At 51.6% G+C, this 24506-nt stretch overlaps 1 protein-coding gene across 1 annotated transcript; it reads left to right on the top strand.

Moving 5' to 3' along the window:
* Positions 1 to 633: 633 nt before the first annotated feature.
* Odf3l1 (outer dense fiber of sperm tails 3 like 1) lies at positions 634 to 3917 on the top strand. Its single transcript, XM_051155851.1, has 4 exons — positions 634 to 1030; positions 2031 to 2141; positions 2832 to 2945; positions 3355 to 3917. The coding sequence occupies exons 1-4, from the start codon at positions 823 to 825 to the stop codon at positions 3834 to 3836; spliced, it is 915 nt and encodes a 304-aa protein (XP_051011808.1). The 5' UTR covers positions 634 to 822; the 3' UTR covers positions 3837 to 3917.
* Positions 3918 to 24506: the final 20589 nt, after the last annotated feature.

Genomic DNA, 24506 nt, shown 5'->3' with positions numbered 1-24506 from the left:
ATGTGGAGACTGCACAGCCTCCAACCCTCAGCATTTCCTAACGTACTTCCTCAATGGCACTTTCCACCAAAGTCATGGGAAGCTGCCGCTGCTGCTACTGCTGCTGCTGCTGCCTCCCCCGCTGCCACAGACCTCAGTGCCAGCCCTTTATTTCCCTCTGTTTGCCCTCATGCTGTGTCTGAAATGCCGCATTAGGCAAGTATTCCTTTAGCTAGATGTGGATCTTTAAAGCTATCATGCCTTGGCAAGGAGTTTGGGAAGGGGGCTGTAAGACTGTCACACTTTAGTGGGAAATAGGTTAGCTTAAACAGACTCTGTTAGAGGAGAGGACTTGTCTGGAGGGAGACAGGTGGAAGGGACTGGGTAGAAAGTCCCAGGGTCTGTGGGAGAGGGCAGGAACCTTTCACCCAGGATCTACCCACCGTTTCTGTTCCTGTCCCCAATTATAAGATACCCACTGGTAGTGAGTAGCTGGCTCAGGAGTCATGTCACTCACTACTTGCTTCCCAGGCCAGGAGTATTGGGGAACGCCCAGGGCATTCAGCCTGGTTGGATAGAAGAGAGGGCAATGGAGCTGAATTTTCCTGTAGTTGGCCTCTCAGCATAGAGCTGCTACGCCACAGTGCAGGCACCACGGCAACGGGGGGAAATAAACACTCCGGGCCTCACAGTACAAGTTCTGCCGTGGTGTGATGTCATCTTCCACTCCTGCCATTGGGCTCCGTACTGGCTGCACCTCTGTGGCTTCAGCTGCTGAGCCCAAGCGTCTTCCCGCCCAGCCCCCCAGCTGTTTGGGAGTCTTTGAAGTGGGGTGGGTTGTGGATGGAGGGGCCTGGGCAGGGGTACCGGCTCCTGGCTGGTCAGGCACTGCTTGTAACCGCTACTGTTTGTTTCCTCCCAGCCTTCACTATGAAACAGCCCAAGGAGGCCAGGAACCTTGTGTTCTACGCACAGCACCCAGAGAAGGAGGAAGAGGTGCCCTCATGGCAGGAGATAAAGCAGACCCCTGTTGTCATGGCCACAATCAGAGGTGAGAGGCACCCCACTGTAGGGCCCATTCTGCTAGGCTGCTGCCAAGGGTCTAGCCTGCCAGCCCTGCCTCCTACCTAGCCCCAGCAAATTTACTCCTCAAGACCTTAAAACAACCTGTACCTCCGAGCTAAGCCCACCCACTGGCTGTGTGAGATGCTGGTCAAGGCATGGGGCCATATAATATATTTGGGGGGTAAGGATTAGAAGCTTTTAGCTTGGTTTTCACTTTTCAGGGCACTAGGGATTGAATTTAGGGACCCATACATTATAGGTAATGGCTCTACCACTCAGCCACCTCACCAGCCTTGCCTTTAGTGATTTCTATTTCCTCCCAACGGAGACCAGGCCAATGAATTCTCACTAAGCCGTTATGGACTGATTATTATTTGTGAAGTGCTTTAGATTAAATGTTTGTGCTCTGTTGGCTCTCACATCACCAGTTACTATGGCTGGATAGAATGACTATTTCTTTTTTTTTTTTTTTTTTTTTGGTTTTTCAAGACAGGGTTTCTCTGCATAGCCTTGGCTGTCCTGGACTAACTTTGTAGACCAGACTGGCCTCGAACTCACAGCGATTTGCCTGCCTCTGCCTCCTGAGGGCTGGGATTAAAGGCGTGCGCCACTACGCCCGGCAGAATGGCTATTTCTTAACCTCAGTATTGTTATCTGTAAGAGGGAATGGGTGTGAGTCTCTGTCTTCACAAGGCTGTCTAGAAGCTCAGCTGAAATAACTACACCAAGCCATTAGCAGGAGTCTTAGTATAGACCCAGTTCCTAAGGAACTGCGACTGTTGCCTTTCTACAATGGGCTGTGGATCCACAGGAAATGGCCTTTTATCCATGCATACTACCTTCCTTGTAGGGAGCCAGCTCGATGCCCAGCTCTGTGGCAGTGTGCCATCAGCCAGAGCAAAGCCCCTGTGTTCTCATGGTAAAACATGCTGGGGAGAGGGGAGGGGCGGGGATGAGGCTAAGGGTTGTCTTGTCTGTTCTCACAGGTCCAGGGCCTGCCAAATACCTCCGGCCATCCTGTACCGGCTATATAGCCCACGACCCCTCCATGTTTCAGGAGCCAGCTTATAGCCTGCACACACGGCACTCTGAGAAACGTGAGTGCTCCCCGCTATCTGTCCCTACAGGGTCAGGGCTACTGTCCGAGATTGCTGCCACAGGCCACTGAGGGCTGGGGCTGGTGAAGAAGGGGACAGAAAGAACCCAGTAAGATTTCCTAAGTAGATTGCCCTCCACACACACACACATCTGAAGGGAGATCAGGTAGATCGCCCCAGGAAGCTGTGAGGGATCTGTCACTGGCAGAGCAGGGCTCTCTTTCCTTGGGGCTCCTTGGCTCTGGGGTCACATATTCTGCTAGGGAAGCTTACAAGTAGTCAAAGATGACCTATGGCTGACAGCCAAGGCCAGTGAGATAGGCGGTTGGGTGGAGATATGGTCGTGTGTTTGCGGGGCCTGAGGTCTAGGGTGACTGCCTCCTCCGCCCCCAGTCACATCTCTTTGGCAGAGGTTTCTTGGCTGGGGCTGAGCTCTTTCTCAATAGTCACAGTAGCTACACTGGTTGTCACTGCTCTTGGCACCAATCCGGATGTGTCTGTGGTAGGAGACTGACCACACTGTGGTCCTACAGTTGTCCTGCCAGCAGCCTCCGGTAGTCATGCACAAAAGCTCCCATTTTACAGACGAGGAAATCAAAGTCTACAGACATCTAAGGGCCAGAAGACTCTAAAGGGAGCTCTTGGTGGGATGGCAGCTGTGGCAGGCCAGTTCTTTCTTGTCCCCTGCAGGGATCACAGACACTTACAGCCCTGGGCCTTGCTATTTCTTGGATCCCAAAGCAACTCGTTTTGGAATATCTACCTGCCCCCAGGTCCCCATGGAGGAGCGCATCTCCAACCTACGTAAGATGGGCTGGGAAGGTGGGCCATTGGGAGGATGGGGTGTGTGCGTGTGTGAGGTGTATATCCTTAGAACTGGGGAAGGGGCAGAGCAGGAGCGTGGCTGAGAGTGCTGGCATTTCCTCAATATCACACCAAGACACGGATGTCAGCTGAGTATGGTAGCACACACTAGTAATCTCAGCACCATGCAGAGGAAGGGCAGCCTGGTCTACACAGCCTGTCCCAGGCCAGCCAGGGTTACATAGTAAGTCTATCTTAAGATAACAAAGACAAAAACAGACACAAACGCTGCCCTCACCATGGATATGCCACTGTTTTCATTCAAAGAAGCCAATGGCATGATGCATGTTGTATTATGAACCGGTATCAGGCACTGTGAAGCAAGCTCTCCTGCTTTTCTTACTTGCAGGCATATACACCACACCAGCCCCCTGCCACTACAACCTTGAGAAGACTCAACCCCCTGGGGAACAGAGGGCTCCCCAGTATACTTTTGGCTACCGGTGTCCATGCAGAGTGATGGACCCTAACCCGGCCCCCAACCGGTACCAGCTGCCACTCACGCTGGGACCCAACACCCCTGTCTTTCGAGCTGCCCCCTGCTATAGTCTGGGTTCCTCAAGCAAGAACTGGTTCTATAAGGAGGATATAACAGGAGGTCCTGGACCTGCTATGCATGCCCGACCTGAGCCGTCAGTCTACCAGAACCGAAGCCCCGTGTTTAGCATGGCCAAGCACTTTTCCTATCCACTGGACCACACACTTCGGCCTGGCCCTGGCTCCCACAACGTCCAGCTGGTCACTGCGCACAAGCCCCGCATCCCTGCCTTCACCATGGGCATCAAACACTCTCCCCACTTGTGCCCGCTGATTGTGAACATTCTTGACTGAGGCCCCTGCTCCTGCTGCATGCTCCTCCCTCCTCATAGAAGCTATTTTTCTAGAGCACACTGAACAACCTGACCTATAGCAGAGCTGGTGCCTGCTGAGTGGCCAGCACACAGAGGCCAGCACACGAATAAATATTTTTGTTTGTTCATTGCTTTATTTTGCAGATACGTTCAGCTGCTTCCTCTGGGCCCTGTTGTGGGTGAGGGGTTGGGGATCCTTGGTACATGTGTCCAGTATACGTGGGTTTCCATGATGGTCACCAGAGGAAGCAGCTGTGTGACCTCCTCAGGGAGCCTGGCAAAGCCCACCTGAGGGGGCACTGACAAGCTCTCTGGCCTTTCCTTGCTCTTCGCTAGGTCTCAGAGTCCCTTTCCAACAGTGCTGGGGATGCCTGGGATGGAGTTTAAATCCCCTTAGTTCTAGGGCTGCGTCTCTGGTTCCCCAAGATAGGAGCAAAGGAGTCAGGATATGGGCAGGTTAGCTTGGTCTGAGATGAGCAAAGATTGGCTCTTGGGAAAAACCGAAATGGACACGTGAAGACTGTTGGGGGCACGTAGAGGCAGAGTGACAGTGCGCAGGGTGACCAAAGGGTGCAAGCTCAAGCAAAGGGCTCTGGCTGTACCCTGAGGGCTTTAGCTAGATGGGACACAGTGGTTTTGTTTGTTTGTTTTGTACCCCAAGCTGTCCTCAGCCTTCCAAGTGTGCGATTAGCACACAACACTATACCCGGTGAAGACTCAGTCCTTTTGAAGGCCAGCAAGAGCAGTGCTGGAGGCTGTGGCCAGTCTTCGGGCTACTGGGAGGGGGGGTCTGCTATCTTTGGAGAGTCACTCCCTATGCCCCCAACCTCAGCAGCTCGGCCTGGAGAGGATGCCAGTGTGGCCAGGGGAGGGCAGCACTACCTCAGTCTTCAGACCCAGGCCTGGCTCCACTTGCTTTTGAGTGTAGGTGCCTTTTGCCTGGGGCCTTCCTAGCAGGCTTTCACCAGTCCGTGACTCTTGAGTCTTCCACTCTAGATCTCTAATTCACCTCAACCCCTACAACGGTTCTCTCCCACTCTCTAATGTAGGCAGGTGTTGACAGCCCTGGCCTGCAGTTCACTGAAGGTCATATCCGGGGCTTTGGGGACCCTGAAAGGAGAAAAGAGGCTATGTCTGCAGAGCCCACTGGATCAGCTAGGGTGAGTGGGGGAGGGGGAGTGAGGGGCAGTGGCATTCAGTGTCTTGACCTCTCTTTGTTTTGTATTATTTTATTTTACTTTGAGACAGGGTCTCTTTTTGTAATCCTGGCTGTTCTGGAACTCACTATGTAGACCAGACTAGCCTCGAACTCACAGAGATCTGCCTGTCTCTCTGCGTATTAGATGTTCAAGTGTTTGCACACACATGCGTATATGGGTATACATGCATATGTGTGCCTGCAGAGGCCATAGTCAACGCTGGGGGTCTCAATTCCTCTCCACTTTAATTTTTGAGACCAGGTTTTTTGTTGAACTAGAAGTTGCTGAGTTTGGCTGGCCTGGCTGGCCAAGGGATCCCCAGCAATTCTCCTGTTTCCTCCTCAGAGCTGAGGTTACCATACCTGATATTTTTACCAGGTGCTGGGGAACCAAACACAAGTCCTCACTCTTGTGTGCCAGGCAGTTTACTGACTGAGTCACCTCCTCAGCTCCAGGATTTTGTTTTCTTTTAAAAGACAGGGTCTTGTTGTGCAGCCCAGGCTGGTCTTGACCTTGTGACCCTCCTGGCCCATTCTCTTGAGTGCTGGAATTTCAGATGTGTACCACTACCTCTGGGTTAACACTGAAGTTTTGGCTGAAATTAAAATTGAATTGAATAGACTGAAGTATGGACGGCAAGGAAGTGAGATCATGGTGGAATATTAAGAGACCGACAATGTTTACGAAAGAGGCCTGTAGCAGCCGCCTGAGTTATACCTGGCGTTCAGCCTGAGTCTCTTTCTCCCAGACCCTGAGTCCATGTCTGTCTCATTCTCCCCAAACCTCAGCAAGACCAGTCTGGATGAGAGAGAGAAAGAGAGAGAGAGAGGGGAGGGGGAGGGGGAGAGGGAGAGAGGGAGGGAGAGGGAGAGAGAGAGAGAGAGAAAGAGAGAGAGAGAGAGGAGGGGGAGGGGGGAGAGAGGGAGGAAGAGAGAGGGGGGGGAGGGGGAGAGAAAGAGAAAGAGAGAGAGAGAGAGAGAGAGAGAGAGAGAGAGAGAGAGAGAGAGAGAGAGCGCACGCAAGCTTGCTCAGGGACCCATCTGTCTTACAGCAGATTAGAAAGATGTCATTTTGCCGACAATGCCATTTATCACAGCGGCTGCAAAAATTAGTGATGCTTGGGCTGAAAGTGGTCGGTGGAGGTGGGGGTGGCAGGTGGCAGCTGCTAAGTTCTCCTGTGTCATTGGGTTGGGTGAGCCTCAGACCTGTATCTGTATGGACCTTTTCTTTTCTTTTCTTTTTTTCTTTCTTTCTTTTCTTTTCTTTTCTTTTCTTTTTTTTTTTTTTTTTTGAGATAGGGTTTCTCTGTGTTAAAGAGCCCTGGCTGTCCTGGAACTTGCTTTGTAGACCAGGCTGGCCTTCAACTCACAGAGATCCACCTGTCTCTGCTTCCTGAGTGCTGGGACTAAAGACATGTGTCACCATGCGTGCCCTGAGCAGGCCTTTTCTGATGAAGTGCCTAGTGTAGGCCAAGACTCCTGTTAGATGAAACTGAGTTCCAGGGCATAGAAACACCCCGTACGAGCTGGGCATGGTGGCGCACACCTTTAATCCCAGAACTTGGGAGGCAGAGGCAGGCGGATTGCTGTGAGTTCGAGGCCAGCCTGGTCTACAAAAAGAATCCAGGACAGCCAAGGCTACCCAGAGAGACCCTGTCTCAAAAACAAACAAACAAACAAACAAACAAACAAACAAAAAACCCCAAAAAACACCCCTGACTACATCATCAATGAGTGGCCTGTCTCCAAATTGGTTTTGGTGCGTGACCAGGATTAGGGCTTAGTGCGGGGATTAGAGCTTTTACTCTCTCTGGGACTGAGTCCCACTCTTTCTTCACCAGCTAGACCAGCCTGGCCCCAAGGCTCACCAGATATGAGTAGGGTTGGATATGAGGGCTAGAGGGGACTCTTGGAATGGATTTGGGGTTCTGAGGGATAGAGAGGAGGAGGAAAGAGGGTCCCTTAGTTACAGGCAACACTGAGCCAAGACATCTCTCAGAGGAATGGGGAACCTGTAGTTCACCGTCTATCTTATACCGGCTACCCTTAAACACATACCCTGCACTGTCCTCCCAGGAAGAAAGGGAGAACCTCGCCCCCCAGATCCACAGCAGATATTACTGTCACTTTCCATGTATTTCAGGCACCTCCTCATCTTACACACCCTGGGCTGGCTCACAGTTGCACCCCCAACTCCCCAGAAACAAAGGACACAGACTGTAAGAGTGGCAGGGGACCTGCATCCACACAAACACACACATGCAGAGGTGGGGTGCAGGCTGGGTGGGGGGGTGGGGAGAGTGCTCCATGCTCATGAAGGAGTTTGGTGTGCTGGGTCAAAGGAGCCATTCATCCACTAGGATAAGTCAAGTGGTCTCTGCTGGAGTGGGTAGGTGGGGGGCGCGCAGAGAGAAGGCAGCCCTTCTGCCCTTATGCCTCAACGAGCAGGATGGTAGCTGACTGGAGAATGTCACGTCTCAGGTGTCCATGATGGAAAGAGGACTTCCTGCTGTTCCCCTCCGCCCTCTGTGTGTGCAGCTTCCCATCTGGCCTGGCTCTCCTCACGGGCTCTCCCTTCCTCTGGTCCCCGCTACTACTTTTCCTTCTTGATTCCTGTGTCCCTCTGCCCTGTTTATACTCTAGAATAAAGATCGACATTTTCAATTACCCCAAAATAACACAGCTGCTCCTGGAGGCTCCGGGGGGAGGGGGGTGAGGGGATGAGGGAGGGAGGGAGGGAGGGGGAGGGAGAGGGAGAGGGAGGGAGAGAGAGAGAGAGAGAGAGAGAGAGAGAGAGAGAGAGAGAGAGAGAGAGAGAGAGAGAGAGAGAGAGAGAGAGAGAGAGAGAGAGAGAGAGAGAGGGAACGTGCACACAAGTGCTCACACACATGAGCACCTGTTTGTATATGGGACCCATGTGTGGGTGAAGGGTGTCTGTCACCCATGGTCCTGATGTCCTTTGTTTGTGTCCTTTCTGGCTAGAGCCTTTATTTCTTCCTGGGAGACTGGGAGCACGTTTCCCTTCAGGGGAGGAAGGGAGACAAAAGAGAGAAATAAAAAACTGTCATAGCTGTCTTGTAAACACAGTTGCAGTGCACAGCAAGCAGAGACTCAGCAGGAGAAGGGAACAAGGGAGAGAGGCAGAGCTGAGGAGAGGCAGCTGGGAGATGGCGATGGGCATTGGAGAGGAGAACAGTGGGGTGCTGAGGAGAAGGGGTGCCTTGGTTCTCCCTCAAAGCCTGGGTGCGTGGGTGTGGGCAGGGGGCGGTAGAGGCTGCCTGGGGAGGAGAGAGATAAAAGGGTTAGTCCTGGATTGTGGAGGGGATTCAAGCAGGAAGATCCTGATTGCGGGTGCCAGGTGAGTAAGAATGTAATATCTACCAGAAGCCAAGCAGGGGCCTCATGCACAGTCCTTGCCATGTCCCAGGCACTCACATAAGCAAAGGATCAGAGAGGGTAGATGGGTGATGAGTCGCCCAGCAACACAGCTGGGCGTGAGACGGATGCTGGCAGCCAGGGTAGGACTGGCTGCAGCTCTCCCTTCACATGGGCTCTCCCATGGAGATGGCAGCTGAGAGAAAGGGTTGAAGAGTTGGCTTCAGCACATTTGGTTGCCAGACTTCGGTCAAATCCTCCCTCCTTTGGCTCATCAATTTCCCCATCTGAAAAGAGAAGAGAATGTGAGCTGCTCCTGGGCGTTGCGAGGAGCATCAAGCTTCTGGGTGCGATGGTCTCCCAGTTCTGGTTCTCTGAAGAGCCGGCTGGAGGTGGAAGGAAGTGAAGACCCCATCAGCGTTGGAAGTGGGACTGGCTAACAGCAGCTGGAGGGATGCTGAGTTCCAAGTCCGCTCCTTGCTGCCTCCACGTGGCAAGAATTGGGTACTGCAGGAGATGGGTCACACTGTTTCCCTCCCTGGCTTTGTCCTGACAGCCAGAAATGAAAGGGACTCGCTTCAGGTTGTCCACAGCAGAAACTTAGCTGTGGTAAGGCACAAGGTAGCAACCTCGGCTCTGTTTTCATGGAAAGCTCTGGATCTTACACGGAGCCCTCTTGCTCTCCTCCAGCAAGAAGCCACCTCGTTCCCTGACCTCTGCCTGCAAGCCCGGCAGTGGATCCCTTGAGATCTCCAGTGCTCTGTTCTGGAGTTCAGTCTGCAGTATCCATTGGAATCTCACAGTGGCTGAGGTTATTTTGATCCCTATTTTTCTGGTAAGGGAACAGGTACAAAGAGGTTGTGACTGTTTAGACATACACTGGTAGAGTAGGGATTCAAATCCAACTCAGTGTCTCCTCTAGAGAGAAGCCCTCATTTGGAGGCAAAACATTGCCTCTGTGACCATATGACAATCAGATGGGACTAGGCTATAGCTCCAGGGTCAGCCTTACCACTGTGTGTTATATAAATGGAAACGGTTCATTTCTACACACACACACACACACACACACACACACACACACACACACACACACACACACACACACACACACACACACACGGCTCTGGATTCAACAGGTTCACTTGAGCAGCTTCCAAGGCTTGTGCTCAAGGGTGAAAAAGTGAAAGACTAGGAGGTATGTCACTCTAGTCTTGCAGGCTTGCACAACAATGTGTGAGACTGGGGGTGTGTGTGGAAGCGGGTCTGTGAGTGTGAGCACATTCAGGCCTGAAGCAGGTGCGAGGTGAGAAGCCGGCCCCTGGTCCTGGGTATCTCTTCCTCACTGCCAACCACAGAGGGGAGTTTTTCTTGGCAGGAAACAGCCTCATCAATCAGTGGCAATGGGGGGCTGACAGGCAGCCCCTCCTCACTGCCGGGGCTTCAGGCAGACTCATAAATCCCACTCTAGGCTGGCTGTAAATTCCTGTGATTCACACCAGCCTCTTGGAGGACAGAGGCGCTTGGGGCTGTGGGAGATGCTTTTCTCTCCTGGACAGGACAGGTGAGCATGTGGCGGAGCTGAGGTCATAACAGGGTGCTGAGGCAGCCCCCAGGAGGAATGGTAAAGAGCCTCCTCCCCGAGAGAAGACCTAGGTCCACTCTGTGCCACTTTGGTCCAGATGTTAGGCTTCGCTGGGCCCCTCAGTTTCTGGCCTAAACCAAACTGAGGCCATCCATATATGTGCACCTGGGGACCATGAGAGTGCAGTGTCTGAGACTCTGTGGAACCTGTGACCAAAGTGCGTGCAAATGGCCTCTGACTTTTCATGTAGAATCCTGTTTTGGTGACCAAGACGGCAAAAGGGGCATAAGACCTTGTTTGCATAATTTGAATTCCAGGGGCCAAAAATCCAACACTGCTTGGACAAAGGGCCTTAGAGACCTTCAGGCATGTGCTGGCAGTCATTTGTTAGGATCCAATCAGGACTTCAGCTATACACACACCCCTGGAACTCTTTTTTGGTTTCTGCTTTTGTTTTCAAAGACGGGGTTTCTCTTGTAGACCTGGCTGTCCTGGACTCACTTTGTAGACCAGGCTAGCCTCAAACTCACAGAGATCTGCCTGCCTCTGCTGGGATTAAAGGTGTGTGCCACCATGACTGGCTACTCTTCGAACTCTTATTTGCTTGTGTTTGTCCTTAAGCTGGCTTACTTTTAAAATTCAAATGTGAGAGATTGCCTTGTCTTCAACAAGACACCTAAAACCAGGATCTAATGCACTAGTTAATACACACAAATATATATGCACGTAGCTGTGTCACTCCCTTCCATACACATCAGTGTGTACAGTCATGATTCCCTTCTGGTGGCATTAGCATCCACAGATAACACCCAATTGAGGATTGAAAATATCTGGAAAAAGTCATTATTTTCATATATATTATATATAATCTATGCACATAAGCTTTCGTATTGTATTAGGTGTTTAAGCATTCTGGAAAAGATCTGAAGGAATTGGGAGGCTGTGCTCAGGTTACAGCAAATACAAAGCATTTTGCACGAGGTGTGCTTTTTAAACCATTAGGCATCATCACGGATCACACAGCACTCTGTGAATATTGATTTCTAGTCTTCCCTCATTTTACAGAGACAGCAAGGTCTAGAAGTGTAGGGACCTGCTCCAGGTCACATAGATGTAGGGCTAGCAGCCCAGCCCAAGTGACCGCCAATCTGCTCCTTGTCTGTGGAGGAACGCCTTCCTTTTCACTGGAGCATGCTGTGATTCCTGAAGGTGTTTTGGAGACTGTGTCCATATACAGAGGCATACATGGGAAGTGTTTTCTGGAAGCTAATAATAGAGATGGCACACAAGCACCTCGAGTCTCTTGGTAGGACCTGGCACTGACCTCTGACTAGCCCTCCGCCCTCTCCCCCTTTATGGTGTCTGCGGATTTGGTTGCACCTCAGGGTTAGCAGGGAGTAGAGGAAGAGGACTCAGGGGAAGGAGAGAGCAGAGCCCTTCAGCAGACTGTCTCCAGGGAGCTGCTCACTGAGCAATAATTAGCGGTACTTGCTCCCAGGCTGGCAAGGAAGGTGGCCTCATTAGTGAGCCTCCCATAACATTGCATAATCCTTACCTGCAGGCCTAGCCTCCTGCCTCTACTGCCACCACTATCACCCAGAGATGTGGCACAACGGCTCTCTGGTAGGGGACAGGTGTCCGCTCCAGGGAGCCAGGATGACAGTATGTACAGACAGCTAGAGTGTGTGGACACAGGATAAAACACACAGAAAATGCTCATGCACACGGACACGTGGTGCACATGAGCAAACAGAGATGTGTACAGGAACACGTGTTTCCTGGCCTTGCCACACAGGCGTGTATTTAACACATAGACACCGCACACAGACATTTGCCGCACATGCATTGAGATCCACAAGAAATGTAAAAATCTCGAGCCAGCAGTTGCAAGTGCATTACACAGACACCCAGACCTCTTACAGCTCAGGCGCACAAGGGCTATTCAGAGACGCAGGTCAGACCTGCAGATTTGTGCAGAAGCCCAGGCTATGGGTAACACCATTTTGTGCAAGGATACATATATCTTTGTGAAGAACACACACACATTATTTTTCTTGGACTCTAACAGGGTTCAAGGGTCTGAGATTTAATTCCTTGGGGGAAACATAAAGACAGGCACTGAGGATGTCATTAATTCTTATCATTCTAGAAGGGCAGGGGAGGAAAAGTAGGAGGAAGTGGACAGAAGAGAGGGGACACAGAGAGGGCAGAGCAGCTGGAGGATGACCTAAGGGATTGGGAGCAGTGGGGACTGAGGAGATTGAGGAAACCATCAGGGCTGTTGATGCTTCTACTCTGACCAGGCTCCAGGGCAGGCCTTTTGCCCTAGTCCTAAAGCCAGTGGGCTGTCAAGGGTCAAGTGGCTAGACTGGGCCAGAGGCCTCCTTAAGTGCTCTTGGCCCACACATGGGATGGAGATTCTGTTGCGTCTCACTGGCCTTTCACCAAGATGAAATCATCCCTGGGATCTCCAAGCCCCACCCCACTTCTATTCCAGAGGGGGGGAGGTTATAGGGCCAGAGCACTCTTTCCACAGGGGACACGACCGCCCCATGAGATTACTCCCAGACACCAAGACAGCTCCTTACACCCCTGCCTGACCTCAGCCTGATGGTACAGTCAAGGAGACAGAGGCATGGGCTCTGAGGGACTAAAGGGATGAGAGAGGCAGGAGAAGGGAAGTGGGCCTGGATGAGAGGATGCCAGAGACTCTGTGAGTAGACAGCGAGGAAGTGACACTGAAGGACAGAGATGTGAAAGAGCCAGAGAGACATAGAACGAGGCAGATAAATGAGGTATAAAAGACCTGGAGATGGGGACAGGTAAGGAGACCTGGACACTTACCCTGTTCACACAGGAGCCGTTTCTCAGCCTCTGGCAGTGTGGAAAGAACTCTGGCCTTGAGAGATGCCACATGACCTAGCCCAGGCCACCTAACATCTGAGCTTTGGATATTGGTCTATAGAGTACCCCTTCTGCCCCTGGGAGGGCTCTGAGGCTCCCACGTTGGGGGGCCGGGGATGGTGGCCGACCTTTCTGATACTCTCCTCTGAGTTCTATGGGGCTGAAGGTAGGAGTAGATGGTTTGGCAAAGGCTGAGAGGCTAGGGCACCTTTGGAAGTCCTCAAGACAGCAAAACAGGCGGAAGAGAGATGTCTCTGTAGGGCCAAGATACTGTGCTGGAGCGGTTGCCCCGCATAATTGAAAATGCATAAACATCCACTTTTGGCCACTGAGGCAGATATAAATATGAGTAGGGGTGTACAGCCCTCAGCTCTGATTTACTGGCTCTGCTCCACTGGTGGCAGTTTCACCCAGTTGTCAGGAGCCTTTTCGGGATGGCTTTATGGCTGCCAGATGCCACTCAAGTCCCTTCTCCAGGAGAAGCTGCACCTCAGGAATTGGCTGCAAGGCAGAGGGCGGCCATTCCCAGGCCTGCTCTGCATTGCCAATCCTGCCAGTGGGAGCCTCCAACTTGGGAAAGAGACACTACCCCAGGTCCTACCTTAGGAAGCAAAGGGAATGAGGCTCAGAGGGAATCGCGTGGCCAGTGGTGTCCTTTAAAGATCCTGCCTTGCAGGGAATATTCCCAGACCCAGCTTGGGAGTGCAAGCACTCTGGTGGGGGTCTTCTGTCTCCCCAGAAGTGGGGCACCTTGGTTCCTAGCGGCTGCATTCACTGAGATGGCCTTCTCCTTCCGGCTGAGCCGTGGGGCCAGAACTGTGTTCTAGGTCCTTCCTTGGCACAAAGCTCTGATGACAGGCAGAACGTTGTCCATCCTTTTGGTCCTTCTAGGGACCCTGAGCCACTTGTCCAGAGGAGAGCTGAGTGTGAGCTTGCTGCAGGAGGAGGGAACATGGCAGATACCTGCTGCTGGGGCTGTGTGGGGAAACCTGTTAACTGGGAGACTTAAGTCACAAATGTACTAGGCAGAACAGCACAGGGTCTGGCTGGACACAGGGCAGGGCTTGGGGTTGGGGACAGTTAGGACTGGGTAGGAAGCAGGGGGCTTATGGAGGGTGGGCTGAGAATAGTAAAAGTAGCCTTGGCTGTCCTGGATTCACTTTATAGGCCAGGCTGGCTTCGAACTCACAGAGATCTGATTGCCTCTCTCCCGAGTGCTAGGCTTACAGGCGTGCGCCACTGTGTACTTGGCTCCTTTTGTTCTTTGTCTTTCCTCCTCCCTTTTGTTTCTGCCAACACCAGTGAGGGCGTGTCCTCAGGCCCCAGGCCCATGTCCTCCAGGCCTACCCAGAAACAAGGGCTCTGGACAGGCCAGCCTGATTCCCAAGGACTATGGCTGGCTACTGCAGTTTATGCGGAGAGGGAGAGATGCCACCGAGACCAGTGTCTGCCACGACCACATTTGTCTGTGCACATTCCTCCTTTGAATGGGGTGGCAGGGAGATGGGGAGGTGGGGAGCACCTGCCGGAGAAGGTGCTGTGGTTTGCTCCTGGGGAGTTATCTGGTTGGCCTGCAGCCCCAAACTTGCCCTTTTCTCACACTGTTCTGGGGCAGCCAGGGTAGAGTTCCCAGGGCGTTGTTCTAGATGTTCAGACTGGCTGGCTCTGAGTACAGGCACCCCAGCAGGAGGCACCTACAGGGCAGGCACCTCTTCTGGATGGTTCCAGTCTACCACCACCACCACCACCGTGTGGCAACTCTAGGGTATATGCTTGAGTGAAGAGATCCAAAAGCCTCCATCCCTCACTTCATCACCTTGGCTAAGGGTGACAGGATAAGTTTTTTGTCCTCTGCTGGGAGGGAGGCAGGTATATTGGCTAGTTTCTTTTGGTTTTTGTTTTTAACTGTTAATGTGATATAAACTAGAGCCATCTGGGACCCTCGATTGAGGAGTTGCATGGACCATCTTGGCTTGTGGGTGTGTCTGTGGAGCTTTGTCTTGATTGGTGGTTGATGTGGGAGGACCCAGGCCACTATGAGTGGTAGGTACCATCCTTAGGCAGGAGGACTATATTAAAAAAGGGTAGCCGTGCTGGGCGGTGGTGGCACACACCTTTAATCCCTGCACTTGGGAGGTAGAAGCAGGTGAATCTCTGTGAGTTCGAGGCCAGCCTGGTCTACAGAGTGAGTCCAGGACACAGAGAAATGTTTTTTCGGAAAAAAAAAAAAAAAAAAAAACCCCCGACAAAACAAAAGGTACACGAGCCAAGGAGCATGCAAGAGAGGAGGCAGTAAGCAGCAGCATGCCTCCACGGTTCTCACCTCTGTTCCTGCTTGAGTCTCTGCCCTCATTTTCCTCAGCGATGGACTGTCCTTAACTGGAAGGATGAAGTGAAAGAGTCTCTTTTCTCTTCGGGTTGTTTTGTTCAGCGTGTGCCGGACTAGCCTCACCTGTTCCACGCACTGGCTTCCTGAATGGGATCTTTCTGGGTAGTGTGGAGGCAGCTGGACCTCCAGGCGCAGGCGCACTAGGAACCTCATTTCGCGGCTGGTGTCCGGGGGTCTCCTCTGTCTTCTTCCAGAGGGCTCTTCTGGAGCAGGGAGCCTACCAGTCCCCTGCTTTGTGTGCTGGCTGCCCTAGAGGTGAGTTCCTGACTTCAGCGCCGCCTGCTGAGCTGAGTCTATTACTTCCCTGGCTTTGTTTCTGGGCGGGCTTTGTTTAGATTAGTAGTGGGGCCATCTGGTTTAAACCGTTTCCCACCTGGCAGGGGTGGGGGCGGGGAGGCTGGGCTGGTTTCCAGACATTCAAGCTTGCTCTGGTGGTCAGTCTTTCTTAGGACCAGGTGGGAGGAGCCACTGGTGGCCGAGCCCCTGATCCTCAACCTTCCCAGACTCCCGCAAGTACTGCTCTATGAGAAACCTTCTGCTGGGCTTATGGGAAAACAGATTGAAGAAACAAGACAAAGCTCCCTCTGGGCCTGGTGGTTGTGTGCCTATGAATCCCAGCATTTTGGGAGGCCGAGGCAAGGGAATCACAAATTCAAGGCCTGACTGGACAAATTAGCTAGACTCTGTCCACAAAATAAACTGTTAAAAAAAAAAAAGGGGTGCTCAGGAAGATGGCTCAGTGGGTGAAGGGGACTCTCACCAAGACATGGTCTGAGTTTGGTCCCTGGGGCCCCCTGTGGAAGGAGACAGCTGACTGGTAGAAGCTGCCCTCAGAGCTACACACACACACACACACACACACTGTGGCAAATGTGCAGGTAGGGATAACCGGCTGTGTGGACCTTCTGTTGACCTTCCAGGGTTAGCGTTTAGCAGTGGACAGGCACATAGCCTTCTCTCAATAGCCTTGCCACAGCAGCCTGATATCAGGGCTAAAATTAGCCTCCTGGCTTTGGGGGCAGCAGGAGATAGTTTTGGCTCATCACTCTCTCCTGGACACGCCCTTCCTCTCAGAAGTAGAGACAAAGGCTGGATGATGAGGGGGGACACAGGCCGGAAGCTAACGCAGGACCGGGGTTCGCGACTGCAGCCAGAATCTGACCACCCTCCTGAGTCCGTCTGGAGGTATAGGGACTAGAGGGTCCTAGCTCTTTTGGCCAGGTGTGATGAGGCCACTTAAGGCCCCTCCCCCGACCCATTTCTCTGTCTCCTGCTTGCCCAGGTGCTTGGCTGCTGTGCTCTACTGTTGCCATGGGAACCCCAGGTGGCTGGAGTGTGCAAGCTGGACTCCCTGAGGAGCTGGGTGTTGTGTGTGTGTGTGTGTGTGTGTGGGAGGGGGGGGGGTCACGGCTACCAGTGGAAGTGATCCCAGCCTGGGCTCTGAACCCCTTCTGCCTCCTCTGGGCCCAGAGTCTCCATGGAGGCTCTTCCCATGCTCCTTACACAGGTCCTGGTCCTCCCCTGTTTCCCATCAGTCACCACCACATCTTGAGTGCTTTATCCCACTTCCCAGATGTCCCTGGGACTCGTCCGTTCCGCACCAACTTCCCTGTGGCCTGATGACAGCAGACCTTCCTTCTTATCTGCTTTCCTCAAGGTCGCCTCTCACCCTTCGATGCACTACATCTGTCCCTCTTGGCTTAAGACCTATCAATGGCTCCTGCTGGCCTTTGGACAAAGCCCAGTTCCGGACATCCAGGCCCATTACCTCCTCCCTTGTCCCTCCTCAGGTGTTTCCTGCCTGGGTGGCCAGGCCTGTGCAATGGGCAGATCAGCGTATGTGCCAGGCCCATGTTCCTCAGCATCTTTGAGATGTTAGTGGGTACCCACTGAAGGAGAGTTCCCTGCTAGGAGAAGCACCCTCAGTCTCCCTCTGCTGGGTGCTTACATAGTACCTATTATGTCTCAGTCAAGGCTTTGGAGAGTGCTGGAGTCAACAGCTCTGATTTGTTGTGACCACAAATAAGAAAATGTGCAAATAGCCTCAGGAGGATCCCCTCCGCCCCCCTCCACCCTCCCCCTTCCTCCCCCCTCCAACCCCCCCCCTCCCGCCACCTCCCTAACCTGTGCCTACAGGCTAGACAGGACCTAGAGTATGGCTCTCTATCCTTTGGGATTCAGCACTCTGGGACCTGCTCCACTCCTCCGGTTTGAGGTCCCCGTGGTCTACATGTCATCCTGGAGCAGAGGAGGCACTGCAAAGCAAGCCCTCTGCTGACACCGTTAGCACCGCCTGTCTCTCTCTCGCCTGTGCCTCTAGGATGTGTTTTGTCTAAACCTCAGAGCGTTCTTTTCAAACTTGACCTGGTTGCCAACACTTAAAAACCTGGGAGATTCCACAACAAATTCTGAATTTTAAACTTCTCCTAAGCACGGGTGCGGCGCGAGAAGACCTATCAACACAGTGCGCGGAATGTCCCTCTGTGGAATTGGAGACTGGCACAAACCTTTTACATGCAAAGCATCGAAGCTGCAAAGCAAGTAGGTGGCTTAGGGCGCCCCGCTGAGCCTCCTGCAAATACTGGCATTCTGACCCCCTGTCAAATGGGGAGTGAGGGGCTCTTCTCAGTGAATTCCTCTTTATGGGGGTGACTTGGGCTGCCTGCCCCTTTTCAGGCCACCCTTCTGCCAAGATCTGTGGCATCCATGGGGAGGGGCCTTGCTGGCTCTGGGAGTGTTCTTACAGTCTATGAAACAGCAGGGATTTTATGCAGATCAAGTCAATGAAGCCTACCTATGTGTCCCACCTTTGCTTCTAAGGATCGGTGCCCAAGCGGCTTGAGGTAGCAGGGCTGTAAGGGTGTAGAGGGAGGGCCTGCCTGCAGCTTCTGCAGTCACTGCCTTGGGCTAAGCCGAGGAGAAGATTCTTAGCAGCTGCTAAGATCACCCGGGTAATCGGAGCGGAGAGCGTGCTGGGTGAGAATCATTCCCTGCAAGAATTAAAAGCCAAGAGCACTGTGGGACTCGCCACACTGGCGCTGCGGAGCCTGCCGGCTGCTGCAGAGAGCCTCTAAAAATAGCCAGCTTGGGGCGGGTGGCTGTTGTTGCCTGGAGTCCAGGGAAAGCTGGCTCATGAAGGGTGACAGGGCACCCTTTTTTGTGTCCTGTTGCTTAAAGGGGCTTGGAGAAAGGGTGAGGTCTTGTGAGGGCTATTGCTGCCGTGAGGACCCCAGTCTGGGGTGGGGTAGGGGAGACACCCAGCCCTGCTTGCTCCCCTTGTCAGCACGGAAGAATAATTGCCTGTCACGTGAAGCTTGGTATCCAGATGTGGTTTTGCTCTGGATAGGCTGAGGGAGTTTGAGAGTGGACTTTTGACTCAGCTGGGCGCTGGTGCCTGTTGAGAGTACACTTTGGGAGGTGTGACTCCAGCCAACTTCTGCTTTACCTGAGGTGTTTTGCCCCGGGCCGCCGCCACCACCCTTCTCATCCTATCCCACCCTCCTGTCTTTGAATATCCCTCTGTGCCTCGTGGCTTTGCTCAGGGATTTGCTCCAAGCCATTCAGGGGACTCGGATCATGGTGAGGGTCTAGCCTGCCCTTTCTGAGCTCTGTGGGATCAAGGCCAACACACCCTGTGTGAGATATTGCAAGCGTTCCTATGTCCCTCAGGGGTATCTGGATGGAAAGAATGTGAGCTCACAGGTGACGGCTGGTCCAGGCATCTTTTCATAGGTCTTTCTGTGTCTTAGTCACTATACTTGTAAAAGGAGGGTGTGAAGACCCAGCCTGTCTCCATCTTAGGCTTAAAACCCATCTCATGGTAAAGGCAAACTGGTTTCATTTCTGTTTATGATTAAACCTGTGTTTCTCAAGGCTTGGGCTCTGCCCCACCTGTAACCTTAACTACAGATGGGTCTATGCTGCCTGTTCCAGGAATGGCAGTCATGTCTTTGTTCCAAAAAGTTGTTTACAACCATCTCACAACCCCACCTTTGTTTCAAAAGGTTATATGGGGACTAGAGAGATAGCTCAGAGGTTAAGAGCACTGGCTGCTCTTCCAAAGGTCCTGAGTTCAATTCCCAGCAACCACAAGGTGGCTCACAACCATCTATAATGTGATCTGGTGCCCTCTTCTGGCCTGCAGGTGTACATGCAAGCAGAACACTGTATACCTAACAAACAAACAAATCTTTAAAAAACAGTTCTATGACCACCTATGACTCCCTGTTTTTATGCCCACCTTGCAGCCATGTCTTTGTTTCAGGAAGGAGGTCATTAGGCCTAACTTGTTTTTGTTTTTGTTTTGCTCCTGTAATTCCCACCTATTTTGCCCACCAAGTCCCCCACTTGGAACCCCTGAGAGTTATAAAAACCTTGTCTTCCTCACTTCTAGTGCTGACCTCACGAACTCCACCTTAGGGGAAGGCAGCCCGTGTACAGAATTTTTAAAAATCTTGCTTTAATTAAGTGCTTGTTTTAATTAATTTAGTCGGTGGCCTTTTCTCCTCCCAGCTTTGGGATTAACAGATGATACTTGTAGAGGGAGAATGACGCCTTCACAGGAGGCTGTGGGGATTAAGTCGATTTATATATCATGTGTGTGCAGTTCATGTGACAGGCATCTGAAGCATAGCATTACATAAGTGTTAACTATTATCGTTATTACCAGGTCATAGACATTTTTTTTGAGATAGGGTTTTGCTGTGTAGCTCCGGCAGGCCTGGATTTTGCTATGTAGAGTTGCTGGCCTTGAACTGATCAGAGATCTGTCTGCCTATGCCTCCCTAGTTCTTCTGGGATTAAAAGTATGGGTCATAACACCCAGGTTATAGAGCCTTTTGAAGCGTCAATAAAAAATATTTTTCCTTGTTGAGGAAAAACCTGCACTCGAATGCTGACCTCAGCCTTTTCCCCAGATGCTTTTTCTCTCTGTCATCAGCCATCACTCTCCAGATGGAGTGGTGCTAGGCTGTGGCATCCAGAGCAGGCAGGGATGTTTCTGTCCCCTCTGGTGACGGTGGGGCAACTCTGCCTCTGAGTCATTTGCCAAGCTCTGAGCTGTGCACTCTTGGGGGCGCTCAGATCTGCTGGCGTCCCCAGTTCCTTTGCTGCCTCTCTTCAGCTAGCCGCAGGACCTCCATCCTTGCCTCATCCCACCTCTTGTGCCAAGCAGAGTGAATTCTCACACAGTAACTGGCACGATGCCCCTCTCTCGCCACAAACTCCTCAGTGGCTCCCCAGGAGATATAATAATGTTAGCATTAAGGTGGAGGGAGAAAAACTTGTGCAGAAAAAAAAAAAATAGAAAGAAAAGAAACAGAACCAGTCGAGCTTTTCCCAGTAAAGTCACAACATCATCAAAGGCGACCTGGGATTAGTTGAGGGGCATGTGAGGCCATGGTGCTGGAACTTGGCCTGTAAGTGGCCCTGGGGTAGGGGTGGGGAGAAAGTAAGCAGCTGAGATGAAACCTTCTTATGCAAATAAATTGAAATGAGGCAGTTTTGACAAGCTGCCAGGAACAGAGGCTCTGAGATCTTCATCTCCCATCTCTCTAAGCAGCTGGCTGGAGTGAGAGGTTCCTTGGGGACCCAGAGGAGGGGCCTGAGGGGAACAGAATCACAGACCCTGGACATTAGGGAACCAGGAACAAGACCACCTACCTGAGCTCCCAGCTTTCCCTTAAGCACCTCTACAAGAAGAGACAAAGCTGGGTCCCAGTGACACTGGCTTGTGATCCAGGCTACTCAGGAGGGTGAGTGAGGAGGAGCGTGTGTTCAAAGCCTGCCTGGGGAACTTAATGAGACCCTGTCTCAAAATACAAAGTGGAAGGGGTCTAGGGAGGTAGGGCAGTGGGACAGTGCTCTGCTTAGTGTGTTCCCCAGCTGATTGCTTTTTAAAATGTCTTCTTAATTTTTTAAAAATCTTTTTTTTTTTTTTAAAGACAGGGTTTCTGTAGGTAGCCTTAGCTGTCTTAGAACTCACTCTGTAGACTTGGTCTTCGGCTCAGAGATCTGCCTGCCTCTGCCTCCTGGGATTAAAGGTGTTTGACATCACAGCCTGGCTGTTTTCTTAAATTTTGTCCTTTTTTAAAGACAGGGTTTCTCTGTGTAGCTCTGGCTGACCTGGACTCACTTTGTAGACCAGACTGGTTTTGAACTCACAGAGATCTGCCTGCCTCTGTTTCCCTAGTGCTGGGATTAAAGGTCTGCACCACCCTGCTTGTTTTCTTAATTAAAAAAAAAAGTACATCTATTTATTTAGTGTGTGTGGAAGAGAGGGCGGGTGGGTGTGTGCATTTTCCATAGCACATGTGTGGAGATCAGATGACACGTGCGGGAGCTGTCTTTCTCCTGTTGCCATGTGGGTCCTGGGGATTGCATTCAGCTTTCAAGCTTGGTGCGGGACCGCTTACCAGAACCATCTTGCTGACCCTCTTACTTTTCTTTAATGCTTTTTAGTCTCTCTCTCTCTCTCTCTCTCTCTCTCTCTCTCTCTCTCTCTGTGTGTGTGTCTCTGTCTCTGTCTCTCTGTCTCTGTCTCTCTCTCTCTCTCTCTCTCTCTCTCTCTGTGTGTGTGATTACCACCGGTTAGGGCACAGCTGTCAGGAGTCGGTTCTTTCCTTTTACCATCGGGGTCTCAAGTCTGAGCTCAGGTAGGCAGGCTTGCTGGCTTTGCCTTTGACCTCTGAGCCGCCTTGCCAGCCCCTCTTCTTTTTAACTGGATGCGGATACAGGGAACTGAGCTCATAGCATCCTGGTTATGACACCGTCTCTTTATTAGCCCATGCAGAGCCACTGTAATTACTTGATTAAGCTGCTCATTCATAGCAACAAACCGAACACCTCTGAATCAGGTCTCAACCCATAAGCTAGCATCTTGATGATGTTTGTGTCTGCCTCTGTGCTCCTCCCTATCACATCCCAGGCTGTCTCTCAGAGGTAATCAGGGCACTACATTTTCTGGCTATTATTCTCTGTCACTTTAAGACATATTTTTTTTTTTTTTTTTATCACTGTCTAAGTCAGAATAAACTAGGTAGTACATAATAACCACAACAACGAAAAGTCTCCAGTCTCAGTGGCTTCACCTTACGGAGATTTATTTCTCTACCGGGGACAGCTTGCCAGAGGACTCTGGTCATCGCAGAAACTCAGGCATGTGGTACAGCCACGGCCCTGTGACAGTTTCTGATGACAGTTCTAGGTTTTGATTTGGGGTCGGGGTTGTGGGGAGAAAGAGGAAGAGTTAACCTCCAGCCTTTACATGTTTCTGCCACACGGTGACACTGAGATTTGCTTCTCCGGATCTTCCCAAGGCCTCCCCAAGAAGTGTAGCTGAACCAGGAAAACGTCTCCCAGCCGGTCCCTAGACTGACTGGAGCTGTTTCGTGAACTTTATAAAAAGGTCATCTTATACGATGCATAGCCACGTTGCTATGCATCAGATATAGCCATAGTTTCAAAGATTTTGTTGAAGTACAGTTTCCCACAGAAGTACCGTAATCTCATATATCCATTTTCCCTTTTAAAATACATTTGGATCCCCTCCACACTCCCCCCTACCCACCCCCCCCCCACCCCCGCCATTTCCTATAATGGATACGGCTGCTGTGAATCTCCTTTTTGGAAACTTCCCTTTGATTTCATCATTCAAACTGTGGGTTTGGAGCTACTCAGAGCTTCCCGAGAGCTTGGCACAGCTCCTGCCTCTGGATTCAGGCCGCTAACCCAGGCAGCCCAGCCTCTTAGTGGCCAAGGCCACTTCACATCCTCAGCCAGCAAGCTAACGAGCAAAGGCCCGGCAGTGCTCCCGTGTGCGGCAGCTGCTTCTTGAACCTCTTGTCTTTCGACAGCAAGCGGGGCCATTGTGCAGTTGTGTGGGAAGGAGTAAGCTTTGTCACAAGTGGGAGCAGTCTTGGTGGGCTTTACCCTTGGGCTCCCCATGAATAGCTTGTGACAGACTGAGTGGAGCCATCCTGGGTTTGGAATTCTGGAAGCAGACCTGGGAACCCCACCTGGTCTATTGTCTTTCTAATGGACCCTCACCGGGAGAAGGAGCCGGTCCTCCCCACGTGACTGAGGGAGTTGGGGAAGAGAGAAAAACAAAGTCGGCTGCAGGGAGAGGGTGCAGGAGCAGCGGACAAGCTGGATCAGCACGCCTGCCAGAGAGACACCTAAGGATCCGTCCCGTGGAACGGCTACCGGAAGGTTCACTCTTTCGTCCCTTTAACCTTTTTCCTTCTTTTATAAGCTAGTTGGGTTGCATAATAAAGTTTAATTGCTAAGAAATAGAGTCAACACAGTTGAGGACAGCATGTCACGCATCAAGCCTTGGTGATGAAACATACACTGTGCTGGGTACGGCAGATACGAAGGACAATGCGTTCATCCTCAGAGCATGCATTCATTTAGTTCCTTTTATGTGCCCGGTTCTGTTAGACCCAGACTACAAAGAGACATCACTTGCCCTTGAGAAGCCCACAGTCTAGTTAGGGGCACAGCACACTACCAGACATGGCATGGTGTTGGCCGATGCATGAGACATTGAGTGCATAAGTGTCATCGTGATTTTGGAAATAGAGATAGTTTTAGTCACAGACATGTCCAGTTCCCTCTCTCTTTCCCTCCCTTCTTTCTCTCCATCCTTTCTCCTTCCCTGATGTGATTTTACTTATACGAACTCCTCTATTCTGGAAAATAACAGAAATTTAGACCTTGATTGGTGGGTTTTCTTTTCTTTTTCTTTTTTCTTTTTTTCTTTTTGGTTTTTCGAGACAAGGTTTCTTTGTGTAGCCTTGGCTGTCCTGGACTTGCTCTGTAGACCAGGCTGTCCTCGAACTCACAGTGATCTGCCTCCCGCTGCCTCCCATTCTTTTTTTTTTTTTTTTTTTAAGGCCAGAAGAGGGCACCAGATCTCATTGTAGATGGTTGTGAGCCACCATGTGGTTGCTGGGAATTGAACTCAGTTAGTGCTCTTAACCTCTGAGCCATCTCTCCAGCCCTGGGTTTTCATTTTTATAGTCCATAAAGTTGCTAAGCTAATACCTACACCTTAAACTTCTTTCTTTCTTTCTATGGTTGCTCATGGACCAGAGCATCATTGTATTCTCTTGGGAGGGTAACACTGAGCTTGACCCTAATGTTAGGTCTAGGCTTCTCCGGCTTTGGATGCATGGCTTGCCTTGCAGATCTAATCTGC

This window comes from Acomys russatus, chromosome 14, assembly GCF_903995435.1.
Source record: "Acomys russatus chromosome 14, mAcoRus1.1, whole genome shotgun sequence".
Taxonomy (NCBI): domain Eukaryota; kingdom Metazoa; phylum Chordata; class Mammalia; order Rodentia; family Muridae; genus Acomys; species Acomys russatus.
The sequence above is the reverse complement of the archived record's forward strand: the minus strand, read 5'-3'. Positions and strand labels throughout refer to the sequence as shown.